The sequence below is a fragment of the Callithrix jacchus genome, chromosome 2 (assembly GCF_049354715.1).
Source record: "Callithrix jacchus isolate 240 chromosome 2, calJac240_pri, whole genome shotgun sequence".
Taxonomy (NCBI): Eukaryota; Metazoa; Chordata; class Mammalia; order Primates; family Cebidae; genus Callithrix; species Callithrix jacchus.
Genome location: NC_133503.1, coordinates 15,211,291 through 15,238,307, shown reverse-complemented (window position 1 = coordinate 15,238,307; position 27,017 = coordinate 15,211,291). Strand labels below are relative to the sequence as shown.

The 27,017-nt window shown below is 45.1% G+C and overlaps 1 protein-coding gene across 3 annotated transcripts in view; it reads right to left on the bottom strand.

Moving 5' to 3' along the window:
• BAIAP2L1 (BAR/IMD domain containing adaptor protein 2 like 1) overlaps positions 1–27,017 on the bottom strand; it is a 110,352-nt gene that overhangs the window by 57,607 nt on the left and 25,728 nt on the right. For all 3 annotated transcript variants that reach the window (XM_035282715.3, XM_035282720.3, XM_035282730.3), the window contains exons 2-3: positions 15,478–15,553; positions 7,603–7,689 (exon numbers count right to left, since the gene is read on the bottom strand). In XM_035282715.3, the coding sequence (XP_035138606.1) occupies positions 7,603–7,689; positions 15,478–15,553 (163 nt within the window). The remainder of the gene's footprint in view (positions 1–7,602; positions 7,690–15,477; positions 15,554–27,017) is intronic.

Below are 27,017 nucleotides of genomic sequence, written 5' to 3'. Positions count from 1 at the left end.
TTTTTAGTAGAGACAGGGTTTTACCATGTTGGCCAGGCTGGTCTTGAACTCCTGACCTCATGATCCACACGCCTTGGCCTCCCAAAGTGCTGAGATTACAGGTGTGTGCCACTGCACCCGGCCAATTCAATGTATTCCTAATAAAAATTCCAAGTGAATTTTTTAAAGTGGAAATTGACAAGCTGATTCCAAAATATAAACAAATGCAGAGGTCCTAGAATAGCCAAAGTACTCTCAAATAAACACAAAGCTAGAGGACTTATGCTACTAGATACCGAGATTAGAAAGTTGCAGTAATCAAGACAGTGTGCTATTGGTGCAAGGATAGCAAAGCACTCCCCACAGACAGCAAAGTGTGTACCTGTGTTGCCTCCTTGTCTCCCAGTGATAACCCACGTGATGCTACAAAAATGAGTAATTGCAAGAGAAATTGGCCAACAAAATTTGAAACGCAGCAACGAAATGAAAGGTAGCAACACTGAGTCAAACGAAAATGGAATTAAAGAAATAGCTGACCAGGAATGCTGACATTGCCGGCTTTCGAGCCGCTGGATGAACGGCCACAGGAACTAAGTGAAGCCAAAACTTATCACCATAGTTGAGCAAAGTGGCTGTGATGAAAAGGATGAGGATATCTCAGAAAGCAATGCCAGCCAAAAACAAAAACAAAAACAAAAAATCACTTCACCTTGAAGGAACTCTTGAAGATGTTTCACAACATTGTAATCACAAGGATAAAATGTTGGAAGGGGATCCGCATTTGGCAAGGAGTATGGCAATTTGCTAAAGCACAGAAAAGATACTTGCTCTTTTGTAAGCCATGAGAAGAAGGCGGCAAGCACTATTTACACTACTCCTGATAGGATTTTTACACATAAAAACTCTCATTCTCAATGCTTTGAATCCTTTAAATCACAGTGTAATAATATTAGTTTTACTATTTTTAAATTTCCCTGTACATTTATAACCAACAATGAGAGAGTTTTTAACAAACATTTTTAAAGGTCACTAAAAAAGATGGCTGCGTGGTTTAAGCTTGCACATTTTTATAAGGCCATTGCCATGCAAAGCAGAGCTGTTTTTAAAATTAATGAGTTAAATGTATCACTTAAGAAATTAGAAAAAGAATAACAGAGTCATCCCAAAGATATATGGAAGAGAGTAAAGGAGAGAGTAATGAAATAGAAAACAAAGAAATGGAAAGACTTGAACAATTGGTTCATGAATAATCAAGAAAAATATATATTCTGGCCAGGTGCAGTGGCTCACATCCGTAATCCCAGCAACTTGGGAGGCTGAAGTGGCTGGATCACTTGAGGTCAGGAGTTCAAGAACAGCTGGGGCAACAAGACAAAACAAATACAAAAATCAGCCAGGTATGGTGGTGTGCATCTATGACCCCAGCTACTTGGGAGGCTGAGGCAGGAGAGTTGCTTGAACCTGGGAGGCAGAGGTTGCAGTGAGCCAAGATCACACCACTGCACTCCAGTCTGGGTGATAGAGGGAGACTGTCTCAAAAAAGAAAAAGAAAGAAAATAAAAACGCTATATATTGTTACAAAGATAGTTACTACCTACTCTGTGATGAGAACGTCGGCGAAGGAAATTAGCACTGTTTAAAATTCTGAAACACGTGCAAATGTGTGCAGTGGAAACAGAGGGGCATTTTTCTAGTCTATTTGAGACTATAGAAGCCACAAGGCGTGTCATCTCATTTCATCTAATGTCCTGCAAGGCGTGGCCGTCACCTCCATACTGAGTAACTACCCCCAGTGTCAAAGGTGAAGTGTTGCCCACATCATCTCATTTTATCTAATGTCCTGCAAGGTGTGGCCATCACCGCCATGATAAGTAACTAATCCACTACCGAAGGTGAAGTGTTGCCCAAGGTCACTCAACAAGTTAACAGAAGGAATGTGGCAATGTCACCTCTCTGGAGCAACTCGTAGGTGCCAGGAAGCACAGTCTCTGGAAGTCTTGAGGGAAAGTGAAAGGTAGCCTGGAATTATTGTCCTGGGTCACAGGATCTTTCCTGGGTGTGCCTGGACAGGGTGAGCTCTGCAAGCCGGGCAGCACCCATGTCCCTGCCCCCCCCCACCCAGTCTACGCTCTGCCTTGCTTGGCTGCAGAACACGCGGCTGGGGGCATGTGACCCAAGGTAGTCACCCATGGAGGTTATTTCTTATGGCCATGCAGAAAAAGGTGACAGCCAAGTTTACTCTTAGGGCCTATCAGCCACCCCCAAGGGAACACTGCACCCTGAAGCCACGGAGGAAGAAGTCACCCAGGAGGCTAGTGAGGATGAAGTGAGGTAATGGAAGTGCCCAGCACGTGGTGGGCATGTCCAGAGACCTGTATGGAAGCACGACGGTGCAAGAGCTGCGCAATACTTCTAAGATGGCATAAGAGCTGAGCAATACTTGCTTTTTTTAAAAATTTTTTTGAGATAGAGCCTCCTCTGTCACCCAGAGTGGAGTGCAGCAGTGTGATCTCGGCTCACCGCAACCTCCGCCTCTCAGGTTCAAGGGATTCTCCTGCCTCAGTCTCCCGAGTAGTTGGGACTACAGGCGTGTGCCAACACGCCCAGCTAATTTTTTTTGTTTTTAGGAGAGATGAGGTTTCACCTTGTTAGCCAGGATAGTCTCAATCTCCTGACCTCATGACCTGCCTGCCTCGGCCTCCCAAAGTACTGGGATTACAGGCATGAGTCACTGCGTCCAGTGGGCTGAGCAATACTTCTAAGAAGGGCCATACACACACTACTCCACTGTGATTTCATCATCCTTACCCCGTAACTCCTGGCATTTACAGTCAGAACACCAATGAAACCACCATTTCCAAGGGGACTGTGACCACTAAACATGACACCTGCCAGCCGCTCAAACACTAATGATCACCTCTCCTCTCCTTCCTGAAAAGGTCCTGGTCAGGCTGGGTGTGGTGGTTTACACCTGTAATCCCAGCACTTTGGGAAGTCAAGGTGAGCGGATCACCCAAAGTCAGGAGTTTGAGACTAGCCTGGCCAATATGATGAAACCTCATCTCTACTAAAAAGAAAATATACAAAATTAGCCAGATGTGGTGGCATGCACCTATAATCCCAGCTACTCGGGAGTCTGAGGCAGGAGAATTGCTTGAACCCAGAAGGCAAAGGTTTCAGTGAGCTGAGATTGCACCATTGCACTCCAGCCTGGGCAACAAAGCAAGACTCTGTCTCAAAAAAATAAAAGAAAAAGACCCCATTGCGGGGGTCGCATATTCTTCCTCTTCAGGGGCCCCTTCTGGGCTGGCTCTTTCCTGTTTCCTTTGCATCAGTGAAGCGCAGGATAACACAGAGTTGAAAAAATCAGATTTTAAAGCTGAAGCACAGATCAATTAATTGTGTGACCCAGGCAGGTAGCTTCACTGTGGGGCCTGTAAAACAGCATGGGCACCTGCACCTGACTCATAGGTCTGCTGAGAAAACTTGGCCATGAAACACATACAATACTGGCCTGGTCCCTCACCTGGCTCACAGCAGGTGCTCAAGGTTTGCCATCACTACTGCTATCTCGTAAAGGTGGGCAGTCTTAAACCACATATGGGAAAAAGTCATTCAGACATTTGTTGGCACACTATATAAGAACATACTCACAGCTGGGTGGTAATGCCGGAACTTCAGGAGGCTGAGGCAGGCAGATCGCTTGAGCCCAGGAGTTCAAGATCAGCCTGGGCAGTTACAAGATTTTTTGTTTTGAGACAGAGTTTCACTCTGTTGCCCAGGCTGGAGTGCAGTGGCATGATCTTGGCTCACCACAACCTGGACCTCCTGGGTTCAAGTGATTCTCCTGTCTCAGCCTCTCAAGTAGCTGGGATTACAGGTGTGCGCCACCACACCCAGCTAGTTTTTTTTATTTTTAGTAGAGACAGGATTTTGCCATGTTGGCCAAGCTGGTCTTAAACTCCTGACCTTGGGTGATCTGCCCTCCTTAGCCTCCCGAAGTGCTGGGATTACAGGCCTGAACCACTGCGCCCAGCCGCAATTATGAAGTTTGAAGTATAAGCATGCTGGTAAAACCACACACCAGCCCACGAGGGAGAAGAATATCGCTCCACTCCGACACACACAAAACGTGGGAGCCCCACGTACATCCAGGGCACCGCTAACAGTTCTATCAGTCCTGCCCTTTCACTGAAAGTTGTTGAAAACAGACCTTGAATACCAGAGATGCTGATGTGGGGGCTGTCACCAGGCCATCTCCTAACAGCCATGCCCTCTCTGCCCTGGTATTCCTTGGCCCATGCCTGGGGAGCTTTGCTGGCTGCTGGGTCCTGGGCATGTAATCTAAATTGGGCCATGGGGCATAACGGGCTGTGAGCTGGAGCTTTGGAGCAAAGGTTGCCGGCACACTTGAGAAGAAATTACCCTTCCTGCCTTTGGAGACAATGGGGAGAGACAGGATGTGATGGTTGGGCAAGCAGTGGCAGCCATCCCGGTACCATGAGGAAATGAGGATGGGGATGAGAAGACAGACAGAAGGAACCTGGGTCCCTAGCGATGATTAGCTGATAGCCTGCTGCTCCTCATGTGGAATGATAAAGACGCTGATTGCGTAATTCACTGTTCATTGGGCATTTTTTTACTTTAGGGCAAAAGCATCCTGTGTTATTCACATAGCAGTGAGCGAGCTGATGCCAGGGGGGAGATATCTAAGTGGAAGCACCCACAGCTAGACGTTGGAAATGGTGCTGCTGTAACAGAGGCCAGCGCTTAAGGCACATGGAATGAACATTTTGAAATGATTCATGATCTTCACGCATGTGAAACTCACACCCCTTTGAGTTTTCTCATATCAGAGTTTTAAGTTTCATGAGGAAGTTGTGAATACAAATACTGAAACACAGTAACTAGACAATAAAATCTTCCTGGAGGATGAGAAGAATACAATCTACCTTTGGTCTGTCTTTTTTTTCTATGACATGTCCACAACTCTTCCATAGAGGGAATTTAAACAGATACGGGGTGGCATTTTAGTCTCAACTGTATCAATAACAAAATGAAAATGGAGCCAGTCAAGGAAGTTAACAGGAGACCTCCAAAAGTAACTCTTCCTGAGATATCATTGTACCACGGAATTGTTAGAAATGAGAAGAAAAACTAGTAACTACGCAAGCTAGCAAACATTAAGCAAGAGGGCAGACTGAAACAAAACAAGACAAAGTTATTTCTGTTCCTCTGAATAAAATACATACATACAAGTGGCCAGGCACAGTGGCTCACGCCTGTAATCCCAGAACTTTGAGAGGTGGAGGTGGGCGATCCCCTGAGGTCAGAAGTTCAAGACCAGCCTGGCTAACATGGTAAAACCCCATCTCTACTAAAAGTATGAAAATTAGCTGGGTGTGAAGGTGGGCACCTGTAATCCAGGCTACTCGGGAGGCTGAGGCACGAGAATTGGTTGAACCCAGGAGGCAGAGGCTGCAGTGAGCTAAGATTGCACCACTGCATTCCAGCCTGGGTGACAGAGTGAGACTCTGTCTCAAAAAAAAAAAAAAAAATATATATATATATATATGCACACACATGAAAGAAATTTCACCATCGCAGAATATTTTCCTCACTGAAATGAAAGTTCTAAACCTGTGTTGTGGTTAATAACAACACTGTTGCTGTGGAAATGGCTGTTTCAACATCAGGAGCTCACGGCTGACTCAAGTAAGGTGTGGAACAGAAGTCTCATTTAAACAGCGGCAGGATCCATAAAACATTCAAAAGGCAAACTGGGTGCGGTGAGTCGAAGCACCATATGTTTTAATGCAAGGGTCACACATGTTTTCTTTCTGACGCATGGTACCAGTAGGAGGTTTCTTTTTATTCGTGCTATTTTTAGAACCTTATAATCATCTCAACAACTCCCCCAAATATCCTGCTTCTGTCTACATCTGGCAGCCTCTGTATTTGACTAAATTCATTGTGCTTGGAACATAATTACTATGATTCCGTCCTCGCTGGCACATGAGGGATTATGGCACCAACTGGGGCACAGGCAGGACTTTGAAAAATTTCTGCATGTAAATGAGTCAGTCTATTAAATATAGCAGTACCGGGCTGGACGAGGCCAATCGTCCTAGCATTCTGAGAGGCCAAAGTGGGGGGATTGCTTGAGGCCAAGAGTTCAAGAACAACCTGGCCAACATAGAGAGACCCCCATCTCTATAAAAAAAAAAAAAAATATATATATATATATATATATATGTATGTATGGGCTGGGCATGGTAGCTCATGATTGTAATCCCAAGACTTTAGGAGGCTGAGACAGGAGGATCACCTGAGATCAGGAGTTCGGGACCAGCCTGGCCAACATGGTAAAACCCCGTTTCTACTAAAAATACAAAAAAAAATTAGCCAGGCATCGCGTGCATCTGTAGTCCCAGCTACTTGGGAGGCTGAGGCAGGAGAATCACCTGAACCTGGGCAGCAGAGGTTGCAGTGAGCTGAGGTCATGCCACTGCACTCCAGCGTGGGCGACAGAAACTCTGTCTCAATTAAAAATATATATATATAACTCTCTCACAGTACTGAGTTATTCACTAACAGGGTATCACTTCCAGCATATGATCTACCGTGTGCCTACAGCTTTGTAAACTCAAGTATAAACTCAAGTGCAAAGTCCTCAGAGCCGTGAGGACCCAGATCCCTCTGCTCCCAAGAGCCCAGCTCTGCTGTCAGGCCTCTCCTTTTCTCCTCGTCTTTTATGGGTCAGTTAAGAGCTTCCCAAACAATCCTGAAAATCCTCAGAACAACTCCATGGAGAAACCATGTGACTTGCCCGCACCTTCCTTTGGTGATACCCGCCCCCTCCTCTGCTTCCCCTTCCTACTTTTTAACTGAACATGGATGTATTTTTCTTTAAACACACACACACACTTTACCATTATTCTCCTCCAGTTTTCAGAGCCTTTCAAATTATGATTGTTGCTAAGCCAAAAATCTTACCCTTTGTACAATAAAACACATTCAACACATGTTTTAAATGAGGGTGCGGTGTGGGGCTGTTTTAAAAGCCCCCCTTTACCCCCGACAGTGAAGGGCTCTGTACACAGAAGCCCAGATCCCCTCAGCAGTGGGCACTGCCCAGGGTGTGACCGCCCTCTCTGCCTGCACAGGAGAGCGATTCATACCAGCAGAACCGGAAAAATCACAGCTGAAAGCAACCAGGAAAGAAGCGGGGGCCAAGAGAGCAACGTCAAGGAGTTGGATTTTCTGGTAGGTGAGTCACAGGAAACACTCCGGCCACAGTCCGAGGCCCCAGAAGGCCCCGCTTGCCCATCAGGAATGTAGGTCAAACTCCCAGTGGGAAGGGCAAGAGCCCAGACACCCCAGGTAGAAGCTCAAGTTCCTAGGAGAGCCAGGAGGCTAGCCAGAAAACAAGGCCTCCATTTGCCCTCCAGTACCAGCCCCGGCCCACCCTCCAAGCCTCCATTCCCACAGACTGCAGAGAAACAGAATTGCAGCATGCTGGCCCAGCTCTCCACTCTGTTCTGGTCTGGGCTGTCCCATGCCTTTGTATCAGGGTTCACAGGATGGTGAGTGGGCTTTATGTATAAAGGGACAGATACTCACCCAGTTCAGTCGACACGGGGGACCCGGTGGCAATCTCACCAATCTTGGCCACTCCGTCATAGTAGGCTTTTCCTGCCACGATCATAGCTAGACACGAAAGATGACACACAAAACTGTCACTTAGACAAGGAAAGGAGGAAGCGACATGGGTTTGCTTCCAAACACCCCTCAGTCCCTTCTGGCTGCAGGAAGGCTCAGGCCGTGGTAAATGTGGCTCTCAGGAGGTAAGGTCTGCATTGAGAGCATGCCAGGGTGGAGGCCCCCAGCCAAGGGACAGCCCTATGAGACAGATCCTCATCTCTGACCAGCTCCGAGGAACCTTCAGCAGCAGGTGCTCAAAGTCCACGGAAGGCTCTGCTTGCTCCTGACGCCAGTTTCAGACCACTCTGAAACTGAGTTCTGACATTAAACTAGGGATTTGGCTGGGCATGGCAGCTCACACCTGTAATCCTGGCACTTTGGAAGGCTGAGGTGGGAGGATTGCTTGAGCTCAAGAGTTTTAGACCAGCCTGGGCAACATGGTCAAACCCTGCCTCTACAAAAAATACATAAATTAGCCGGGCATGGTGGTATGTGCCTGCAGTCCCAGCTACTTGGAAGGTTGAGGTGAGAGGACCTCTTGAGCCTAGGAGGCAGAGGTTGCAGTGAGCCAAGATCATGCCACTGCATGCTAGCCTGGGTGACAGAGCCAGACCTTGTCTCAAAAATAAAAATAGGCCAGGTACAGTGGCTGAGGTCTGTAATCCCAGCATTCTGAAAGGCTGAGGTGGGCGGATCACAAAGTCAGGAGATTGAGAGCATCCTGGGTAACATAGTGAAACCCCATCACTATTAAAAATACAAAAAGTGGCCGGGCGCGGTGGCTCAAGCCTGTAATCCCAGCACTTTGGGAGGCCGAGGCAGGTGGATCACGAGGTCAAGAGATCGAGACCAACCTGGTCAACATGGTGAAACCCCGTCTCTACCAAAAATACAAAAAAAAAAAAATTAGCTGGGCATGGTGGCGCATGCCTGCAATCCCAGCTACTCAGGAGGCTGAGGCAGGAGAATTGCCTGAACCCAGGAGGTGGAGGTTGCGGTGAGCCGAGATCGCGCCATTGCACTCTAGCCTGGGTAACAAGAGCGAAACTCCGTCTCAAAAAAAAAAAAAAAAAAATACAAAAAGTTAGCCAGGCATGGAGCATGGTGGCATGTGCCTGTAGTCCCAGCTACTCGGGAGGTTGAAGATGGAGAATCACCTGAACCCGGGAGGTGGAGGTTGCAGTCCAGCCTGGGTGTCAGAGTGAGACTCTGTCTCAAAATAAAACTAAAAACAAAAAAAATAAATTGAATGCTCTACTTTTTTTTCTTTTTTGGCAAAGACAAGAAAAAATTTTATTGCTACACAGTGGATTCTGATTATCTTAAAAATAATACTGTCCCCTTCAAACTAATTCTGAAGACTAAATTATGACTATGTGACCTCCTGGGGCAAATTGCTTATCCTTTCTGAACAAAGGTTGCTCATTCTTAAAATGCCCTAAGAATGTGAGCAATAAATAAACAAATGGAAGCTGCTAACACATTTTTTTCACTTTACAATCTAGGTTTGAGGGGCTTGAGGGTATATGATACAGACCCAGACTACTTAATGTCAATTTGGAGAAAAGCATTTCTTTGGAATTTTACTCTTAAGTTTGGTTTCAGACCTAGAAATCAGTTTCCCCTGGAGCTTTGGAGACCACAGTGTTTTGGAGCTAAAAGTGCCCTCAGGAATCCTAGAGGCTACACGAGCTGCCATGCCCCAATGTATAATGGGCAATTGTTTTAACTTGGTGGATTTTATTTTATTTTTTTTGAGAGGCAGGGTCTTGTTCTTTCACCCAGGCTGGAGTGCAGTAGCACGATCATGGCTCACTGCAGCCTCAACCTCCTGGGCTCAAGGGATCAGAAGGCTCACCTGATACCTTCTGCCTCAGTCTCCCGAGTAGCTGGGACTACAGGCATATGCCACCATTCCTTAGTAATTAAAAAAAAAAAGTTGAGAGGGGTGGGTGTGGTGGCTTATACCTTTACTCCCAGCATTTTGGGAGGTTAAGGTGGGAGGATCACTTGAGCCCAAGAGTTCGAGATCAGCCTGGGCAACATAGGGAGACCCCATCTCTATTAAAACAAACAAACAAAAAAATCTAGCCAGGCCTGGTGGTGGTGGTAAATGACTATAGTCCCAGCTACTCAGGAAGCTGAAGTGGGAGAATCACTTGAGCCTGGAAGGTCAAGGCTGCAGCGAACCACAGTTGTACCACTGTACTCCAGCCTGGGCAACAGAGTGAGATCCTCTGCTCAAAAAAAAAAAAAAATTTTTTTTTTTAGAGTTGGAGCCCCTCCTGGGCTCAAGTGATCCTCCTGCCTGAGCCTCTACCAAAGTGCTGTGATTTTAGTTGAGAGCCACAGAATTAATTCATGTGCAGGTCCAGCTGAAGGTATGAAAAGCCAAAAGATTAGTATTTTTTTTCTGTCAAAAGATACTACTTGTTTTGCTTTTTGGCAAAGACAGGAAAATTGTAAAAGTTAGGATTTTTACTCTATAGATATAACAACTTTATGAAATGCAATGCTCTACTGTACTATTAAAAGACTCAGAATAACCTTAAAGTGTAATTGTAGAAAGAACAGTAGCAATGAGCATTTATATATGTACTTAGTTAATCTATCCAACGATATTAAGACGTGGGTCGTAACGTAATCAGCCTGTCACACTAAGGGCGGTGGAGTGGAGACATTCTGGGACGTGCCCAAGGTCAACGTTGAGTCAGCAGGAAGGGAAGCACACAGCTCTGGCCGGGCACTTCACTTCCTCAGCTCTAAACGATGGTGCTATCTGACTCTTTAGTCTCAGCTAGAATGAAGAAGTGACTCCCCCAAACACAAGGTGTGTAGCCAGTAAACTGTCAAGTTATAAGATGTAACATCTTAGTGTGAAGATTTTAAGCTGGAAAGTACTGATAATCTGAAAAGCAAATTAATGGGGGAATAGCATGCAGGATTACACAATATTTAAACAAAATTTTTGATTTGCATCCACACATTAAATCAAATTTTTTCATTAATTGTTGACTTACATTTAAAACTATATAACCTTCTTGGTCTTGTAAATATCTTTGCTATTATGATAAAGTTAACTTGAAAATTATAAAATGTAGCCTGAAGAGATAAATAATACTTTCATAATTTTGTCCCCCTTTTGTGGACACATTAAGATATTTTTGGTGGGGCATGGTGGTTCATGCCTATAATCCTAGCACTTTGGGAGGCAGAGGAGGGTGGATCATGAGGTCAGGAGCTTAAGACCAGCCTGACCAATATGGTGAAACCCCATCTCTACTAAAAATATAAAACTTAGCTGGGCATGGTGGTATGTGCCTGTAGTCCCAGCTACTTAGGAGTCTGAGGCAGGAGAATTGCTTGAACCCGGGAGGTGGGGGTTGCAGTGAGCCCAAATCGTGTCACTGCACTCCAACGTGGGTGATAGAGCGAGACTTCATCTCAAAACTGCTTATTGTTTTAAGGAAAGAAGCATACTAGTTACATATATATATTTTTTAAGAGTCAGGGTCTCACTCTGTTGCCCAAGCTGGAGTGCAGTGGTGTGATCATAGCTCACCACAGCCTCGACCTCCTGGACTTAAGCGATCCTCCCTCATGCCACCACACCTGGCTGATTTTTTAGTTGTTCTAGAAACAGGGTTTCATTATGCTGGTCTTGAACACCTGGGCTCAAGTGATCCTCACACCTCAGCCTCCCAAAGTGCTGGCATTACAGGCACGAGCCACTGTACCTGGCCTAGTTTTATGTTAGTGGTTGGTCAAATACTTCATCAGTCTAGACTAATCTATGTGCTTCTACCTGATATTTTTTCCTTAAAATATGGTTTCATCGGGTGAACGTTGTGCTCAAAGCCTTTGGTGGCCTCTCACTGTCCACGAGGTAAGCCCATGGTAGATTACTACAGTAATGCCCTTCCAGGAATCACACCTCCCAGAATTCCCAGCCTGTGTGGTCCCCACCCAGGTGGTGTGGCCATGGGACCTGCTTTGACCCATGGGTCATCAACAGGCATGACTCCCGCAGGGGCTTGAGAGGTGCTGGGCACTGGGGCTTGTATTCTTAGGACGCCACTGCTACTGAGTGTGGACCGAGTCTGGCCTCCTTGAAGGGGGAGAATGAAAGACCCCATGGGGAGAGTGCATTCAACCCATAGCCCCTCACAGGCCCCAGAAGACTGCTGGTGCAGGAGTGAGTCCCGAGGGTCTGGAGAATTGCCCTGCCCTTACAGGAGAAAGAAGAAGCTGTTGCTGTCTGAAGCCACCGGGTTTGCAGGCAGTGATTTGTGCAGCCTGACTAACCCAGCATATGACAAGCTCTGATGTGTGCATTCAAGTGCACAAGGAATCTGACCCTACCCCGCCCACTCCCCAAGAGTGTGCCACCCATGCCAGCATAGGCCCCAGGTCCTGGCTTACTTGCTGTCTTTTTTTTTTTTTTTTTTTGAGACGGAGTTTCGCTCTTGTTACGCAGTCTGGAGTGCAATGGCGCGATCTCAGCTCACTGCAACCTCCGCCTCCTGGGTTCAGGCAATTCTCCTGCCTCAGCCGCCCCAGTAGCTGGGATTACAGGCACGCGCCACCATGCCCAGCTAATGTTTTGTATCTTTAGTAGAGACGGGTTTCACCATGTTGACCAGGATGGTCTCGATCTGTTGACCTCGTGATCCACCCGCTTCGGCCTCCCAAAGTGCTGGGATTACAGGCTTGAGCCACCGCACCCGGCCACTTGCTGTCTTTTACGTGTGTAGCAGTGTGTGCCTGCTGAAACTTGGCATCTGTCAGCTAGCTCAGCTCCTGCAGGGCCTCCAGTTCACACCAACCCACACCACTCATATTATTGTAACGCTGGTCTGTACAATGCTCCTAGCCATTCACCTGTTTACCTGGGTTCCTTTTTTTTTTTAATTTAAATTTAACTTAATTTATTTGAGACAAGGTCTTGCTCTGCTTCCCAGGCTGGTGTGCAGTGGTACAATCAGAGATCACTGTAGCTTCGAACTTCTGGACTGAAGTAATCCTCCCACCTCAGCCTCCTGATAGCTAGGACCACAGGCACATGACACCATGCCCAGCTAATTTTTTTTTATTTTGAGGCAGTCTCGCTCTGTTGCCCAGGCTGGAGTGCAGAGGCACTATCTTGGCTCATTACAACCTCCACCTCCTGGCTTCAGGTGATTCTCAAGCCTCAGCCTCCCAAGTTGCTGGGACTATAAGCATGTGTCACCACACCCGGCTAATATTTTTAGCCAAGATGGGGTTTCACTATGTTGGCCAGGCTGGTCTCGAACTCCCAACCTCAGTTGATCTGCCTGCCTTGGCCCCCCAAAGTGCTGAGATTACAGGTGTGAGCTACCACGCCTGACCTGAGCTATTTTTAAAACTTTTTGTAGAGATGGGGTCTTGAACTCCTGGGCTGATGCTATTCTCCTGCCTTGGCCTCCCAAAGTGCTGGGATTCCAGGCATGAGCCCACCATGCACAGCCTGCCTGGTGTTCTAACCTAACTGGGGACTGCACATCTGGCCACCTCAACTATTTCCAAATTCTTACCAAGGACATTTACACATTTACCTAAATTTCTCAATGGCTTCAGCAGAGTCACAACCAGATGGCCTGTAGAAATTCTGGAAATACTTTCTGAAGTACAGAATACTCCCCAAGAGGTGCTAAAATGGTGAGAGCCCTTTGGGGAGAAGGCTTCTTGGCAGGAAACTAAGCTGTAGGCAGCTCACCGACTCACCTTGTAAAACTCTGCCTCAGGGAGGTAGCTCACGACAGAAAGAAAGAAAGAAAAACAAAACTGCAGGTCACAGTGGTTTCCTTCACAAGGACATCTAAAGCAATGACTTTGTGGCCTTGTGACTAAGCAGTCTTCGAGGGAGAGTCAGCAGTGCACAGCTCTGGCTCTCTGGAGGACGGGGGCACCTGCAGAAGTCGCGGGGACTGCTGGAGAGCAAGGAAGAAAACTCCCAGACCTGCCGCACTTCCTGCTGCGTTAGTCCCCGAAAGCAAAGTGAGGCAGAAGACAGGAAATGAGCACTTTGCTTTTCCAGTAACTACACACCATGGTGCGCCTCCTCGCCCAGAGTCCACGGTCTAGCCAGCTCACCCCCTTCCTGGGGCAGGTTCATGCTGAGAGTGTGAGGCCACAGGTTTATTTTCAAAATATCAACAGGGAGCAACCAAAGGTGTAATATGGCAAAAAAGAGAAATAAGAGGCCTGACACGGTGGCTCATGCCTGTCATCCCAGCACTTTGGGAGGCTAAGGTGGGTGGATTATCTGAGGTCAAAGATTGAGAGCAGCCTGGCCAACGTGGTGAAACCCCTCCTCTGCTAAAAATACAAAAAGCGGCTGGGCATGGTGGTGCATGGCTGTAATCCCAGCTACTCGAGAGGCTGAAGCAGGAGAATTGCTTGAACTCAGGAAAGAAAAGAAAAGAAAAGAGAAAGAAAGAGTGGGGGAAGAAGGGAGGGAGGAGGGAAAGAAAGAGAGAGGAAAGAAAGAAGAGAGAAAGGAAGGAAGAGAAGAGAAAAAAGAGGAGAGAGAGAAAAAGAGAAAAAGAGAAGGGGGGAAGGGATAGCGAGAAGGAGGGAGGGGGGAAAGATAAGTAAAAGATGTAAAACTTGATCTGAAGCTGCCTTCAAATCTGTCAGAAACTACATTTTCTTTTCTTTTTTTCCTGAGATGGAGTTTCACTTTTGTTATGCAGGCTGGAGTGTAATGGTAAGTTATCGGCTCACCACAACCTCTGCCTCCTGGGTTCAAGTGATTCTCCTACCTCAGCCTCCTGAGCAGCTGGGATTACAGGCATGTGCCACCACACCCGACTAATTTTGTATTTTTAATAGAGATGGGATTTCTCCAAGTTGGTCAGGCTGGGTCTCGAACTCCCGACCTCAGGAGTACACACGCCTCAGCCTCCCAAATTGTTGGGATTACAGGCGTGAGCCACCATGCCCAGCCAGAAACTGTATTTTCTACTTATGTTACTCGGTAGTCTTAGCGAATCGTGGCAGAGGGTGAACTAGGGTCTAAATGTGTTGGGGTGACGCTACGTTTTGGGGGAGAACTGTATTGAGCATGTTAGAATTTGGTGATTGCTAGCATTTTAAGTTTTTAAGGGGACCACTGATTTTTTTTTTTTTTTTTTTTTTTTTTTTGAGACAGAGTTTCACTCTTGTTGTCCAGGCTGGAGTAGAAGGGCGTAATCTCGGCTCACTGCAACCTCCACCTCCTGGGTTCAAGCACTTATCTGCCTCAGCTTCCTGAGTAGCTGGGATTATAGGCATGTGCCACCAGGCCCGGCTAATTTTGTATTTTTAGTAAAGACGGGGTTTCTTCATATTGGCCAGGCTGGTCTCAAACTCCCGACTCAGGTGATCCACCCGCCTCGGCCTCCCAAAGTGCTGCGATTGCAGGTGTGAGCCACTGCACCCAGCCAAGAAATTCTTTTATATAAATAAAAAGAGAGTAATTTCTGTGCTGTGGGGAATGGACTTATAAATGTCTTGTGTACACACATTTTATATTTGTTGTTAGTTTACCAAGAATTTGGTTTAAAAAGTAGAAAGCACGGTTTGACAGTTAAAATACATCATTTATAGCAACCTCACTATCATTCAAGTGACTTGTTTCAAATACGCTAATATCACTGTGTACTGTCATTGCAAAGTTCTGAGATTAAATTCATTTAAACAATTTTTACCATTTAGAGTTATTTAAAACTTCAATACTATGCATATAAAAATAATTAAATATTTACTATCAATTCAGAAAAACAGACTTACCATTTACGGCTTTCTCATAATTTTTCCCTAGGTTTATCAAATTTCGAAGCCCAGGATTGAACTGTTCCATAACATTCTGACAAACAAACAAACACAACACACTAATTAATAAAATAAACAAACAATAAACCAAGTCATTTTCAGATTTTGTTGCTGTGTGGCCCAAGAGAATGAAGGATGATTAACAGCGCAGTCTACAAAGTAATTAATACTGATTTTATTTATTTATTTTTTTTGGAGATGGAGTCTTGCTCTGTTGCCAGGCTAGAGTGGGGTGGCACAATCTTGGCTCATTGCAATCTCTGCCTCCCGGGTTCAAGTGATTCTCCTGCCACAGCCTCCTGAGTAGCTGGGATTACAGGCGTGCACCACCATGCCCGCTAAATGTTGTGTTTTTAGAAGAGTCCAGGTTTCACCATGGTGGCTAGGCTGGTCTCGACCTCTTGACCTCGTGATCCGCCTGACTCGGCCTCCAAGACAGCTGGGATTACAGACATAAGCCAATGCACCCGGCCTGCTGATTTAAAAATCATGAAGAATATCTATTCCGTTACCTGATGGAACAGAGCTCTCGGCCAGCAAGGTGCCCATAAACCTGGCAGTTCTCAGTTGCCCAAGGGGGTCCCTAGAATCTGCTATAAATGGAGCAGGCAGCAGACATTCATATCTCTACCATACCCTGCAGGGACTGTGGGACTGTGAGCCTGGCATCCTCCTGGGTTGGAGTAGATTGTTAATGGTTGTCGTTCTAGTGTTAAGGAACACCTGTGCAGGGTCAGCCAACTTTACTTAAGTATAAAGGCAATGCTTTGGTTATCAATTGAATAGAAATTTCCAGGAGATTTTGTTTTTACTGTGCCTAATTACGGGGGTGTGGGCATTGATAGCACATTGTTGATGGCCCTAAGACACAGGCAGACCCAAAAAAATTTCTTTTTGGGTATCCCTGGCATTTTTCTTGTTTTTTTTTTTTTTTTTTGAGATAGAGTCTCACTCTGTCGCTGGAGTGTAGTGGTGCGAGCTTGGCTTACTGCAACCTCTGCCTCCCAGGTTGCAGCGATTCTCCTGCCTCAGCCTCGCGAGTAGCTGGGATTACAGGCGCCTGCCACGACACCTGGCTAATTTTTGTATTTTTAGTAGATACAGGGTTTCGCCATGTTGGCCAGGCTGGTCTCAAACTCCTGACTTCAGGTGATCTGTCCACCTCAGCCTCCCAAAGTGCTAGGATTACATGAGTGAGCCACTGCGCCCAGGCTCCCTGGCGTTTTTCTAGTGATTAACTTATTTGCCAAGGACTTGTGAAGTAACTACCATGGCCCAGGCCCTGTGCACATAACTAAGGATGAGAAGGCAGTTTCCCTCTCATGGATTTCACAGTGCAGTCAGTGTACAGGTTTCATTTTAACACGTGCTCTGCCTGTATCACTAGAAAGTCATAAAGACAAATGCTAGGACAGGTATAAGACAAGCAACTATTTAGGATGTTGATCTAAGTTTTAAAATACCCTAACTTTGAAGTACAGAAAATAAATCATTCCTATGGTACCCAGACTTCATGACTCAGAACACGTGGCAACTGTATGTATTTGCTCCATCTAGGAATAAGCTTCATGATATTCATCATCCCAAACACACCATTCAAGTCTCATCAACCCCCTCCCCAAATGCATACTCCATTTATAAATACCAGATGATAAAAAGAATGAACTACCCAATATTCAAAGAGGCAGGTGCTTTACATACATACCTTTCAGAATAAATGAATCAGGAGGAGAGAGAGAACATGACAACCCTCGTTTTTATCAGATAATGATTACAAAAAACAACCCATGCCTCGACCTTTCCATAACCCCTGGTCTTACTCCGAAGAGCACTTTCAACTACACTCCTATTTTTGTATTTATTGCTAAGTTTTGAATATTCTTTTTCTAAAATATTCTTGATTTCTCAATATTGGAGAGTAACTCTGGATTCCTACTACAGTAGATGGGGCCTTAGGTCTTTATACCTCTCACTCTTCCTTTCCAGTGTTTTTTTGTTTTTTTTTTTTTTTTAAGATGGAGTCTCACTCTGTCGCCCAGGCTGGAATGCAGTGGCATGATCTTGGCTTACTGCAACCTCCACCTCCCAGGTTCAAGCAATTCTCCTGGCCTCCCGAGTAGCTAAGATTACAGGTGCCCACCACTATGCCAGTTAATTTTTGTATTTTTTTAGTAGAGATGAGGTTTCACCATGTTGGCCAGGCTGGTCAACACTCCTGACCTTGTGATCCGCCTGCCTTGGCCTCCCAAAGTGCTGGGATTATAGGTGTGAGCCACTTCCCCTGGCCTTCCAGTGGACTTTCTATGCAATTAGATGGCAATTTCCTGATGAATCAATAGTCGGTGTTCATTATGACTTTGTCATAAGGGTGATGGTTTCCTTTCTTGGTAAAGCCTTGCTGTTTTTCCTGGGATGGACAACCGCTTCATTCTGCCCACCCCACCACCTTTGCCTAGTTTTCTATTTATCCGTGTTAAATTTGTCCCCATGCTGTATTAGACTTGGCTGAGGCCTATCAATACTATTTTTCAAATGTACAAAACCCTCAGCTAACCTCTCGTGCTGTTGTTTCCCCCAGCCTTCCTCTAAGGACTCTCTACCATCCTGCTCAGTCTGGCTTGACTGTCACTGTTGACCTAGCATGGCCGTTCTGGTGGCCTGTGGCAGAGCTCGTTAGCCAGGTCCACGTCTCCCTCTTTCTTCAAAAGGGAGATCACTCTCCAAAAATGATCTAAGAACTGATGCATGAGAGGTAAATGAGTCCCTATGTGTCTGAAATTACCTTTACCTTGACATTTGTTTGCTATTGCGCTGAGTAGAGCAGTGTAGACTGAAACTATTTTCCTTAGAAGTTTTAAGATATCCTTTGGTCAGGTGTGGTGGCTCACGCTTGTAATCCCAGAACTGTGGGAGGCTGAAGTGGGAGGATTGCTTGAGCTCAGGAGTTTGAGACCAACGTGGGCAACATATTGAGACCCCCATCACTACAAATAATTAACAACATTAGCCAGCTGTGATGGCTTGTGCCTGTGGTCCTAGCTCCCTGGGAGGCTGAGGTGGCAGGATCACTTGAGTCCAGGAGGTTGAGGCTGCAGTGAGCTGTGATTGTACCACTTCACTCCAGTTTGGGTGACAGAGTGAGACCTTGTCTCATGGAAAAAAAAACATAGATATTACTCCACTGTCTTTAGCATGTGGGTCTGCTGTTGCAGTCAGCTGTCGGTTCCTCCTACATGACTTTTTAACGCTTATTTCCGGAAGCCTCTTTATTCCTGTGTTCTGTAATTAACTGCACCATGGTCTCTCCCAAAATTAGGGTTTTTGTTTTGTTTTATTTTTCCATTTATTTTACTGGATACTCAGTGAGACCCCTAGCCATGTGGAAAGTTATGTCTTTCAAGCCCAAATATCGTTCCTATTTCTTGTCTCTTCATTCTTTCTGGAACTCTGATGAAGATTTTATATATCCTGGGTTTATAATCATTTTTGATTTTCCACTTTGTGTATTTTTGTTCTACAACTCTAACAGATATCCTCAACTTTATGTTCCAATTCTATTTTTTAATTTTATATATTTTTAATTTTTAAGAGCATGTTCATGTTTCTTGATTGCTTTTTTTGTTTTTTTGAGATGGAGTTTTGCTCTGTCGCCCAGGCTGGAATGCAGTGGTGTGATCTTGGCTCACTACAACCTCTGCCTCCCAGGCTCAAGTGATCCTCCTGCCCCAGCCTCCCAAGTAGCTGGGATCACAGGTATGTGTCACCATGCCTGGCTAATTTTTTGTATTTTTGGTAGAGATAGCATTTCGCCATGACGCCCAGGCTGGTCTAGAACTCCTGAGCTCAAGCAATCCGCCCACCTTGTCCTCCCAAAGTGCTGGGATTACAAGTGTGAGCCACCACACCCAGCTTTTTGATTGCTTCTTTTTAGAAGCACCCTCCTGTTCTTGTTTTATAGATGCAGTAGCTTCTCCTGCCTGAATTAATTATAATTTTTGGTGTGTTTTATTCCAGTTTCCATATCATCTCCCTATTACCTTTCATTGTTACTATCCCTGTCTTTCGTGTTACTATCCTCACATGGCTGGTGATCCCTGATGGTCAGTTCGTATTTAGGAGTGAAGCCCCTCACTGCCAGCTGGAAGCTGTGGGTGTGTGCACAGCGGGGTGGCTGCCTTGCTGGCTTCATTTCCAGCCAATAGCTGCTCTACAATAATCAGACGCCACTGGGTTTCTGCTGAGAGGTTTCTATTTTCCTCTCATTGGGTGGGGGACAATCATTAGGTGGTCAGCTTTCCCAGTCAGGAAGGGGGTTGGAACCACACAGTTCAGAGCTGTGCCCAGGTAATTAAAAAACAATTTTTTTTTTTTTTTTTTAGAGACAGAGTCTTGCTATATTGTCCAGGCTGATCTGTCCACAGCTGTTACTTCTGTCATCTCTTCTCTTTTCTTCGGAGACTTTTTATTTTGAAATAGTTTAAGACTTGTAAGAGATGTAAAAATAATATACAGAGTTCCCAGGTATGCTTCTATATGTGGTATCTGCTACAACTACAGTATATTATCAAACCAGGAAGCTCACACTGGTACAGTACTACTAACCAAACTACAGGCCTTATGTGGATTTTCCCACTTTTTGCATCTCTTATTTTGCGGGGAGGGTTTTATCATTTCTTTTTTTTGAAACGGAGTGTTGCTCTGTTGCCCAGGTTGGAGTGCAGTGGCGTGATCTCAGCTCAATGGAACCTCTGAGTCCTGGGTTCAAGTGATCCTCCTGCCTCGGCCTCCTGAGTAGCTGAGATTACAGGTGCTCACCACCATGCCCGGCTACTTTTTGTACTTTTAGTAGAGCTGTGTTGGCCAGGCAGGTCTCAAACTCCTGACCTCAGGTGATCCACCTGCCTTAGCCTTAGCCTCACAAAGTGTTGGGATTACAGGTGTGAGCCACCATGCCCGCCGGGTTTCATCATTTCTATGAAACTTTATGATATAAGTAGATTGGTATGACCATCACCACAAGTAAAATATGAAAGTGTTCCATTAACACACGCCTCTTTGGTGCCACCACTTAATAATCACACTCTCCTTACCAGTCCTCACCTCTGATACCTCCTGAGCTCAATCTACGATTCTGTCATTATGAGAATGCCATATAAAAGGAATCATAGCCTGGTGGGGTGACTCATGCCTGCAATCCCAGCACTTTAAGAGGCCGAGTCGGACAGATCACCTGAGGTCAGGAGTTCAAGACCAGCCTGGCCAACATGGTGAAACCCTATCTCTACTAAAAATACAAAAATTAGCTGGGCATGGTGGCAGGCATCTGTAATCCCAGCTATTCAGGAGACTGAGGCCAGAGAATTGCTTGAACCTGGGAGGCAGAGCTTGCAGTGAGCTGAGACCATGCCATTGCACTCCAGCCTGGGTGACAGAGCAAGACTCCATCTCAAAAACAAAACAAAACAAAAAGGCATCAGGGGAGGCTGAAGCGGGTGGATCATCAGGTCAGGAAATGGAGACCATCCTGGACAATGTGGTAAAACCCCATCTCTACTAAAAATACAAAAATTAGCTAGGCATGGTGGCACACTTGTAATCCCAGCTACTTGGAAGGCTGAGGCAGGGGAATCGTTTGAACCCAGGAGGCAGAGGTTGCAGTGAGCTGAGATCACACCACCACAGTCCAGCCTGGCGACAGAGCAGACTTCATCTCAAAAAAGAAAAAAGCAATCATATAGTATGTAGCATTTTAAGATTGCCTTTTCACCCAGCGCAATGCCCTAAGATGTATCCGAGTTGTTGGTGTAGTTTATGTTATTTTTTTGCCAGTGCTATTCCACGGTATGGATAAATTGCAGTTTGTTTATCCACATGGTTGTTGAAGAACATCTGGGTTGTTTCCAGGTTTTTACAATCCCAAACAAACCTGATCTGAGTGATCACATACAGGTTTTCATGTGAACGTAAGTTTTCATATCTCTAGGATAACCTGGGAGCCCCACTGCTGTGTCACATGGTAGGCACATGTTTAACTTGATAAGAAACTGCCAGGCTTTTGTTCAGAGCAGCTGCACCATTTTACATCCCCACTAGCAATCTATGAGATTTCACTAATTTTCAAATCTCATAATTTCATTCAAAAATGGCTACATTTCTAATTAAAACATAAAATTATTTTAAAGATATTTAAAATTGTTATAGGCCAGTCACGGTGACTCATGCCTGTAATCCCAGCACTTTGGGAGGCCGAGGCAGGTGGATCGTTTGAGCCCAGGAGTTCGAGCCAGCCTGGGCAACATGGTGAAATCTCATCACTACTAAGTACAAAAAAAAACTAGCTGGGCATGGTGGCACATGCCTATAATTCCAGCTACTTGGGAGGCTGAGGCAGGAGAATTGCTTGAACTAGGCAGGTGGAGGTTGCAGCGAACCGAGATTGCACCATTGCATTCTAGCCTGGGCAACAAGAGCGAAACTCTGTCTAAAAAAAAAAAACAAAATATCAAGAACAGCAAATTAATGAGAACTTCCAAGGTTAACATGATACACAAATCCCTATGCAAATGATTCTACCGGGGTGGGGGTGGGGGGACAGTTCGACTAAGGCTTGAGACTACAATGACCTTTTATAGTCAATACTAGAGTTTTTAAGCTTGAAAACTTCAACATATAGACTCATTACTATACTTAGGTTAAGCTACAGAAATTTCTCCCCCAGAAATTTTGGCCTTTTTAACAGTGGAAAATCCATTCCCATATTGGCTCTTGGCCATTCATCTAGTTATTTTAGCTGAAGTACATGTTAGTTTTAAACCCAGGAACAAAAAAGTAATGCTGCCTTTGTATTCCGAAATCTCTAAAGTTCTAGAGTAGCTGTGGATGCACTTGTAAATTGCAAGGGCCCCACATTTTGGGGGAGAGCGTAGCTGAGGCAAAGGTCAGTGCTATCGCCAGGCTTGGGAAGACCTGAATTTTAAACAGCCTGCAATGTTAAGAGTCATCAGGGTAATGAACAAATCCATTTTAATTTAACTTTGGCACTAAGAAGTTAAAGGCTTAGGATACCAAGTGAATCTTAAAGTGAACAGAAAAAATATAAATGGGCCAAGTGGCACTGTCACTAAAGAAATAACAAAAGCTTAGTATATTTCCACCAGTTACTGCCTAGCAAAGAGGAAACTTTGCTAAACTGGTTTTAACCAGAATGAGTTTCATTTCCAACCAGGGAAGGGCAGTCACAGCTATGGTTGCACAATAAATTCTAGGCCAGTGGTAATACCACTCTTCTTGTGCTGAGTCGCATACAAAGAAGGCTTGGTTCTACCGCAAAACCTTAGCAGTACTGGAAAATTAGTGATTAGCTATTCTAAATAAAATGTTGGGGGACAAGCCCCCTGGAACCAACAGGCACTTTCCACCAGACTTCTAGCTGGTCTGTTTACCCCAGTATTTCCCCTGGCTCTGTAGAGTTACAGATCATAATTATGAATTATGAATAATTATGAGAAATGAATTATGCAATCTTATGATGGTTTTAGCTTCCTTAGCATTTGGACTTTTTAGAATTCATTTTCAAAGAATTACCAATATGAAACTGTGCATAAATTAACTGCACTTATTTATAATTAATAAAGGATACATTAATTCAATTATGACTAGCCAGATAAGCTGAGCAGACTTTAAACTTCTAAGAATTAGTTTCTCTTTTAGTTTAATAGCTCTGTATAGGCCGGGTGTGGTGGCTGATACCTATAATTCCAGCACTTTGGGAGGCTGAGGCAGTTGGATGACCTGAAGGCAGGAGTTCGAGACCATCCTGGCCAACATGGTGAAACCCTGTCTCTACTAAAATACAAAAATTAGCCAGGCATGGTGGTGGGCGCCTGTAGTCCAAGATACTCAAGAGGCTGAGGCAGGAGAATCATTTGAACCCAGGAGGCAGAGGTTGCAGTGAGCTGAGATTGTACCACTGCTCTCCAGCCTGGGTGACAGAGTGATACCCAGTCTCAAAAAAAAAAAAAAAAAGTTCTCTATACAAACGAAGACAAATTATTTAATATTTCAGTGCTTTGTTTTCCTCAGCTAAAAGTATATTTATGATAAATAAGCATTAACAGTGATTTAAGAATCTAAGTAAATATGCAGTTCTATAACTTGTAATGTTTGTATCCTTCACATTTTACGTATTTTCTTCTCTATGATCTCATACAAATTAACCGAGTGATGTCTCAAATGTTCCAACCAATCAAGGTACATTCTAACATCATGTGGCAAAAATGGCTGTAACAAGGGTTAACTGAGGCTATGTCAAGATCAACTTATTTTTTTTTTTTTTTTGAGACACAGTCTCGCCGTGTCTCCCAGGATGGAGTGCAGTGGCCAGTGGCACCATCTCGGCTCACTGCAACCTCCGCCTTCTGGGTTCAAGTGATTCTTTTTTTTCCTTCTTTTTTTTTTAATCTTTCTCCCTAGACTGTTCAGCAGGAGCGATTCTTGTGCCTAAGCAGGAGTAGTTGGGATTACAGGCACTTGCCACCATGCCCGGCTAATTTTCGTATTTTTAGTAGAGACGGGGTTTCAATATGTTGGCCAGGCTGGTCTTGAGCTCTTAACCTCAGGTGATCCGGCAGCCTCATCCTCCGAAAGTGCTAGGACTACAGGTGTGAGCCACTGCGCCCGGCCAAGATCAATTTTATTTGTAGAAAATCTTGCTTCCTTCTTCCCTGAGTGTTGCTGGAAGCTGATGTCCCTGGACTAACATCACCAATACTTGATCACCTCCTCTCCCCTTAGGGAAAGTTTTAGTAAACAAATTTGGCAAGGAGACAGCTGCCTGTGGGCTAACAGATGGTTACAAGAGTCATGCTGTTCATACCCATCATGAATTTGAAGCACAAGCCAAGTACAGGAAAATTAGACAACGGAGATGTTTCTCTTTGTAATATTGAGTTAGATCAGAAATACTCAATGAAATATATAAACCCATAAAAATGTTTTCTGTTGGTCAAATGAGTAATGTTTTGGTTCCCTATTGGTCAAGATTATCTATTATATTAGCTGTCTTAGATTATGTATTAATTTGTGTTGTCTGTAATTTATAAGATGCCATCTCAATAGCAATGGGCCTGGGAGGTATGGCAGAAATCCAGCAGAAAGAAACTGTGGCCTTGAATTCTTGTGCAAATCATATCACCACCTCTGTGAGCCTCTATAAAGCCTGTGAGTCGTTTCCTGTCTGCAATGGGAATCACGATGCTTTCTTATTTAATTTATTTATTTTTGACACGGATTCTTGCTCTGTCACCAGGCTGGAGTACAGTGGCGTGGTCTCAGCTCACTGCAACCTCTGCCTCCCGAGTTCAAGCAATTCTCCTGCCTCAGCCTCCTGAGTAGCTGGAACTACAGGCTTCTGCCACCAAGCCTGGCTGATTTTTGTTTTTTTCGTAGAGATAGGGTTTCATCATGTTGGCCAGGATGGTCTCAATCTCCTGACCTTGTGATTCACCCACCTCGGCCTCCCAAAGTGCTGGGATTACAGGCGTGAGCCACTGTGTCCGGCCGGAATAATAATACTTTCTATCTCATGAGGGGCATGAGGATTCAGTGAGGTAACTTAACATTACGGAGTGCTTAACATGTACTCTGCAAGCACTTGATAGCACCTGATACTCAGTACACACTGAACCAACTGTAGTAATTAATATTCTAAGAGAAAAGCTCTAAAATGTGAGTCAACTCTCCAAACAAAGGAACATTCCTGTTTACACAGGCATCTCCAGGAACCTCCACTTCTTGTCTGTAATATGAAAATAAATGGCACCAGCTCTTCCACCCTGGAGTCATCGTCAGAACAAGGGAGATCATCAACACAGCACCTCTAGAGATGGGTACAGGACAAAGGACATTGAAGGTGTTACAATCTTCTGCTTTATTCAGTTGAGAACATTTTATTTATTTTTACTTACTTACTGTTTTTTGAGAGAGAGTCTTGCTCTATTACCCAGGCTGGAGTCCCGAGGCATGAACATGGTTTACTGCAGCCTTGTTGACCTACTGAAATCAACCGATCCTCCCACCTCAGCCTCCTGAGTAGGTGGGACCAAAGACACATATCACCATATCTGGCTAATTTTTGGATTTTTTTGGTAGAGATGGGGTCTTGCTATGTTGCCCAGGCTGTTCTTAAATTCCTGGACTCAAGCAATCCTCCTACCTCAGCCTCCCAAAGTGCTGGGATTCCAGGTGTGATCCCATATCTGGCCCCAGAATATTTATGTCATTACTTTTTTTCCATATAAGACACACTGTAACATTTACAGAGTGCCATTATGTATCTGGCTCTATGGCTAACATTTGACATCAATTGTCTCATTTGATCCTAACATCATGGCTGTTACTAACCCCACTTTACAGATGTGACACCAAAGCTTTGACATGTTGACTTTTCAAACCCTGCTGAATGTCCTACCAGCAGCAAGAGGTGGGGTGGAAGCAGGTCCAAGCAGTTTCCCTGCTGACCTTTGCACCTGCCTGAGGCCTCAGTAGCTCCTTCAAATGAATGGTGAAATAAAGTGAGATGAAAATGCTTTTTATGAGGTCAGAGCACTGACATATTTTAGTATGAGTGACTGTAGGCATCTCTACCCTACTTTTTTTTTTCTTAAAGAAAAAGGGGAATGTGGATGGGCACAGTGGCTCATTCATGCCTGTAATCCCAGAACTTTGGGAGGCCAAGGTGGGAGGATTGCTTGAGGTCAGGAGTTCAATACAAGCCTGTGCAACATAGCGAAACTCTGTCTCTACCAAAGATACAAAAAATTAGCTGGGTATAGCGATGTATACCTGTGGTCCCAGGGAGGCTGAGGCAGAAGTGCTTGAGCCCAGGAGGTGGAGGTTGCAGTGAGCGGAGATTGCGCCACAGCACTTCAGCTTGGGTGACACAGTGAGACCCTGTCTCAAAAAAAGTTTGGTGGGGATGGGAGAAGGGGTATAGAATCCACAACTACTTGTAGTCCCCACAAAAATTACTAACAGTTGGCCAGGCGTGGTGGCTCACACTTGTGTTCCCAGCATTTTGGGAGGCTGAGGTGGGCAGATCACCTGAGGTTGGGAGTTTGAGACCAGTGGAGAAACCCTGTCTCTACTAAAAATGCAAAATTAGCTGGGCATGGTGGCACATGCCTGTTATCCCAGCTACGTGGGAGGCAGAGGCAGGAGAATCGCTTAAACCCAGGAGGCGGAGGTTGCAGGGAGCCAAGATTGTGCCACTGCACTCCAGCATGGGCGACAAAGTGAGACTCTGCCTCAAAAACAAAAAAAAGAAAAAAAGAATTATTAACAGTTAACAGTCACACTGGTTCCCTTTGCTGAAAAAGCACCAAAACGCTAGAGATAAAATGACAGGGTGCCTTAGCCACCCCATCCAAGTCTCACACCCCTTCTTTTCTCCCCTGGAAGAGCCACTAATTCAGGTTAATTACCTAGCCTATATTTTATAA